Raw genomic sequence first — 6,000 nt, 5'->3', positions numbered from 1 at the left:
GGTCCCTGCCATTAGTTCCATTACCTTTAAGAGTTCCCTGGTGCTATTCCTATGTAGTCAGACTCTCTCCCTACTCTTAACGCCTGTCAACTGTTCTCTGTCTCTAAAGTTTCACTTTTTCCAGAATGGCATATAAATGGAATTGCACAGCCTTTCCAATCTGGCTTCTTTTTGCTTAATATGATATACTTGAGATTCATTACTTTGTTGTATGTTATCAACATAGATGATTTCTGAGAGCATGCTTACAGCAGCATTTCAATCATATCCTCATTAGTCTGAGTAGAGGTTATGCTGGTTTTAAAAAGAGGAAAGGAGAAGAACACAGGGTTGAATAACACTCTCCTAAGATTTATATCCACCTGGAATCTGTGACTGTGATCTTATTTGGAAATAGGGACTTAACAGATGTCATTGAGTTCAGATGAGGCCATACTGGATTAGGGTGGGCCCTAATCCAACAGCTGGCACCTTATAAGAAGAGAGAAACCTGGACACAAAGGCACACAAGGAGAATGCCAGTTGACAATGGAAGCAGTAATGGCAAGATGCAGCTATAAGCCATGGAATGCCAACATTGGAAAGGATAAATTATTGAAAAATATGTAGAACAGAAATTCCATCTCAATGCCATTGATACTACTATACTGTTGAACAGAAATTCTATGAGGTATTGAACATTGCACAGAATTACACACTGAGGATTTGACATTGTTGCTAAACCAGTTGCCCAAGGCCACTAAAACACTGACAGAGGATTAAGATGACTAACAGTGGGGAGGAAAAAGGAACTCGAGAAGTCTTTCTAACTCAAATCTGGAAATGGTGATTTCACTCAAAAGAATGTCACGATTACTAAGAATTCCCAATCATTCAGGACACGAAATAAGACACCCACCTCTCTGACAATGGAAGCAGAAATGGCAAGATGCAGCTATAAGCCACGGAATGCCAAGGTTTGCCTGCAACTTCAAGAAACTAGGGGAGAAGCATGAACAGATTCTCCTTCAGAACCAACCATGTTGGCACTTGAATTTCAGACTTCCAGCTTCCAGAATTGTAAGAGAATAGATTTCTGTTGTCTGAAGCCACTCAATTTGTGGTCATTTGTTATGACAGCTCTAAGAAACGAATATAACTTAATTAGTGAGGTATTCAGCATTACTTTCAAGGCAAAAGGGGCTAACAGAGGAGATAAGTGAAGACTAGGTTCTTTCACCTCACAATTGTGCCTTAGGATGAGCTTGACTCAATTCTAAAACAGCCAAATTAGTAATAGCATCATAGGCACTGCTATATATTACCCCAAGTTCAAATTTATTACTAGTAACTAAAAAGTGAAATTGGTTTATTTTTATTTTTATTTTTTTGCCTTTTGAAGTGAAATCTGTTTTAAAGTATTATAAAAATGTAGAAACCTAATCTTGGCCTCCCATCAACTAATTTTAAAGTCAACTCATCCAAAACCACTGTGTTTCTAGTCTGAAAAAAAAATAAAAGTTCAAGTTGGGTAGGGGACACCTTTCATCAATCATTTTATTAACAACCTTCAGAAGATTATAGACTCAGGAAATTAAGTATTAAAATTTAATTAAGTTACCAAGTGACATGAAAAAAAAAAAAGGAAGAAAAGAGTAAAGGAAATCCACATTCCTTTAGAGAAGAAATCTTCTGAAAGTACATTTCAGTCTGCTGCTTGGATTTTAGATATAAATAAATTGGGATATTTTTATTAGAGTAGATGGGTATAGCATTTTGATACTTAAGGCATGTCACAAAAAGATAAGAAATTCGGTCTTCAGTAAATTAGCATTTTCAGGGCAGCTCGCGTGGCTCAGCAGTTTAGCGCTGCCTTCAGCCCAGGGCATGATCCTGGAGACCCAGGATCAAGTCCCAGGTCAGGCTCCCTGCATGGAGCCTGTTTCTCCCTCTCCCTGTGTCTCTGCCTCTCTCTCTCTCTCATTCTGTGTCTCTCATGAATAAATAAATAAAATCTTAAAAAAAATTAGCATTTTCAACAAGCCAAGAAAATGAATTCTTTTCCTTAAGAGATGCTTAAATTATGTATTCATGATGTTAATCTTGTTTACTCAGTTGAATATATCAGTTAATCTAGCTTGTAGTAACCATAAAAATCTTTGATTCTCAAATCTGGCTCCCTACCAGACACTCCTGAACAACTTAAAAAGGTACAGATTCCTGTCCCTCACTTTCCAAATTCTGATTTGGTAAGTCTGGACTGGGACCCAGAGGCTCTATTTTATTTTTTCAAATTCTCCAAGTGATCCTGATGGGCAACCAGGTTTAGGAACCAGTAACATGGAAAATACTGTCACAGAAAGAAGCTTTGATCTCCCAAAGCCTGGGGAATTAGAGCTAGGGTCAATCCAAGGCCAAATACCAAAAGCGAAGTATTAGAATGGAAGTAATCTAATACTTAGGGTCAAGAAACAGAGGCAAGGTCCAAAAGGGAAACCGGGATCCAGGGTGGAAGCAAGTTTCATGAAACAGGAAGGGAGGTCAGAATGGCAATGAGAAATCACAATCAGAACACAGAAGATTGTAAGGCACAACACAGGGAGTCTTGGGATTCAAAAGTTTGCACTTAGTCCAAATCAGGATTCAGAGAAGACTTTACCTGTACCAGATCTGGCTGTAGTCATGCCTTTATGCAAATTCCTCTATTAGAATTCTAGCCCTTTCAGAGTTGAAGTAGCTTTCTTCTTCTTTCCTTCCTTCCTTCCTTCCTTCCTTCCTTCCTTCCTTCCTTCCTTCCTTCCCTCCTTCCTTTTTTCTTCCTTCCTTCCTTCTTTCCCTTCTTCCTTTTTTAGCATTTAGTAGCTTGCTTCAGTGTCTAGCATTAATTTGAGTGATATTTATTGAAATCTCCAATTTGAAGTTATCTATCAGGTAATCTTTAATGAAATAATGTCTGTGTGCCTCTTTATGTCTGTGTGTATATTTTATGTAGCACCTTTCAAACAATTAACTGTTGCTTAAGAAGTAATATTTATTCCGTGCTATTGAACTGATAAACAAAACCTTCTAAAAATCAATTTTCAACTTTAGGTAAATTGAAAGGACAGTTGTTATTTCTTGGGTAACAGTAAGACATTTATTTCTTTATAATTTGTTTTCATTCATAAAAAGGACAACGCACAGTCCTATACTACTCCATTGAAAAAATGATAAAAAATAACTAAAAAAATCAATTCAATATTTATCAGTATCAAATAAAACTACTATCACCTTTCCTGAAATACAAAGAAACAACAGATATGTCTATATCTATATAAAGTTTAATCAAGAATCTTGCGTCTTAAGCAGATGATACATTAGTTAGTTTGACAACAGTTGAAAACTGATGGTCCCAGTCAAATTTGTACAGTTGTATGAGGAAATGAAAAGCTTGAGTTATCAGTGTATGAGAGATCTTAATCTATCTTATCTCTGTCACAAATTTAAAATTAAACAACCAACCTCCAAAGTCTGTTTTCTTCTTACCTTTCAGAACCATTTCATGCAAAATCTAGCCAGTTTTGCTCTTTATTGCACTACATTAGAAAAGAAAAGGTGAGCATGCATTTGGCAAAAGATTTAGTTGTTGTCGATCATATAAAAATGCCCAACATGGGTCACCATTGCAAAAGGAAAACCCCAAAGTGTAACAATGAAAACACAAACATTTGTACAGAAGGCTTACAGAGTATTCGTTTCCCTAAAGTTTGAAGAGATTTTGTTTCCTTTTCAAATAATTAAGTATTTTATGAAATCTGGTAATGATTTTAAGACTGTTGACATACTTCCACTGGGAAATCATCCATTTCACTTATTTTTAAAAAGTCTCATTTTATAACAAAGAGTTGAATGTAAACTAATGAAATATTTATTGATATTTTCATAATGAAAGCTCTAAACATTTACACATAGATATATAGTACAAAAATTATACAAATTAAAGAAAAGGGGGTAAAGTAGTAATAGATCTATTTTGCTTCCTGTAAATATTTTTTTATGAACCTATAAGGTATCCTTTCTAAAAAGATAAACTCTATCTCTAATTAGCTAGCAAGGTTGTGCTAATAAAATAGGATTATACCTCCTGAATCATCAGACATTGCACTATTTCATGAGCCAGCTAATCCTTTATTACTCCATTTCTTTCACATCCACACTCAAACACATTTCCTTGCACACCATGGAGAATGAAGAAATGTGCATCTTCCTTTTCACAACTTATAAAAACCTAAAGCACCAACGCTTGGGAGACACCATTGGACAGACATATTATGTGTCTCCTCCTGGCCTTCCAGTGTGCATACTTTCAAAGTACCATTTGCAATATATTGATTTGGTATTTTTAGCCAGTTTTCAGTATTGCATTGAAGTGGGAAATGAGCTTAAAACTAAATTTTTAAAAAAAAGTATATTGTAGTTTTTCCAACCCATAGGTGTTTTCTTGATACCTTCAATAATGAAAGGTTTTACCTAGAAATGAAGCACAAAAACAAAAATACTAGAATATTATTAGATCACGCTGATATTCACTTAACTGTCATTTATTCCTAGCTGTGTAAAGACTGTCACATCTCAATTAAAAAATGGAAGCACTCTATTTTTTCAAAATTCATCATCCCACATATGAATAAATACAGCAATAGGATGATACTCTAGATAAGAGCTGTGATTTTTGAGGTTTGAAATTGATGAAGAAAAGCATAAAATAACTTCGGAATATAATATAAAAGTAAAGAAAAATCTTCATATGGTATGTTAACTTTATTAGAACACTAACTTAAAAGTATTACTGATTCTGAAAATAAAACATTTAGAAAATTACTTTCTTCCAAAATAAGAATACTGATAACAAGTTCTAGAATTGGTTTTTAATATTCAGAACCTTTTAACTTATTCAGTAAAATGATTTGATCATGGCATTGATGTCAAAATGTTTCAGTTATACTCTATTTTTTTTTTTTGTCAAGACAACTCAAAATGTCATGAATGATAGGGGCCATTCAAAAATAAGCAGGACCCGAAACAGAGAATTGTACAAGAGACTGTATTACTCTTACATTTACCACATACGATCAACATTTCAACCTCTATTATATTTCACAACTTGTTATTAAATTTAAAGCACCTGTGTATGGTGATTTTACTTTCACTCTACAGCCTATAGTATTGAATTGAACACTGTAACTTGTCCCATTGAATTAAATCATGCAACTGTCACAGAATCAGGTTAAGTGGTTTATAAGGCATATTGGAACGAGTTAAAAATTATTTTATATCCATTTAAAAGTTTATTCTTTTGGATGAAAGGGTTCCTGAATGCCTCAGTCATAACGTGTATTGTAAATCAGTTGGATAGTTTGTTATGGTGTAATTTATTTGGCTTCGGGCGGAGCCACAGGAATTGGAAGGAACTGTAGTCATCATAAGGATGAAGTGTCCTCTGGGCTGGGTTGGGAACAGCAGCTGTCACATCACATTCAGATTGCCAAGTAGACAACGATGCCAAAGGCAGGCAGCAGTAAGCCAAGAAGAGTTGGTGATAGGGTGGAGACACCTGCAAAGTAAACCAAAAGCGTGCTTATTATTTCATTGAGAATGGCATTATTTCTCATTTACCGTGCTTTGGGGAAGGCCTGAGTATGCAGTCCTGCACAGCAAATGGTTCCTTTAAACAACAATAACAACAACAACAAAAATTCTCTGTGCTTAAGTGATTTAAGAAAACAAAAACATTTGATTATGCATTTCGTGTGTGAGAGCAGGTGACTTTTTTTTAACACATTCCTATAAATCATTTATGATAAGATCACAAATGTTTATTTTCTACCAGAAGATGTTAAGTCAAGAAACATATATAAATAAGCAAACAAACAAATGAAAAAACTCCACATATGTAAGCTGATAAAAAAATAAGATAAAAAGAAGTACTAAAAATACTAATAATGTTACCTGGGATGAAAAACATCATGGGAATACTAAATA

General features: G+C 34.6%; 1 protein-coding gene across 3 annotated transcripts in view; it reads right to left on the bottom strand.

Annotated features, from left to right (window-relative positions):
- Positions 1–3,092: 3,092 nt before the first annotated feature.
- CNTN1 (contactin 1) overlaps positions 3,093–6,000 on the bottom strand; it is a 348,668-nt gene continuing 345,760 nt past the window's right edge. For all 3 annotated transcript variants that reach the window (XM_041736678.1, XM_041736680.1, XM_041736679.1), the window contains one exon: positions 3,093–5,572. In XM_041736678.1, the coding sequence (XP_041592612.1) occupies positions 5,496–5,572 (77 nt within the window). In that variant the 3' untranslated portion in view covers positions 3,093–5,495. The remainder of the gene's footprint in view (positions 5,573–6,000) is intronic.

Source organism: Vulpes lagopus, chromosome 21, assembly GCF_018345385.1.
Source record: "Vulpes lagopus strain Blue_001 chromosome 21, ASM1834538v1, whole genome shotgun sequence".
NCBI classification, from domain to species: domain Eukaryota; kingdom Metazoa; phylum Chordata; class Mammalia; order Carnivora; family Canidae; genus Vulpes; species Vulpes lagopus.
Note: the sequence above shows the minus strand (reverse complement) of the source record. Positions and strands in the feature narration are given on the sequence as shown.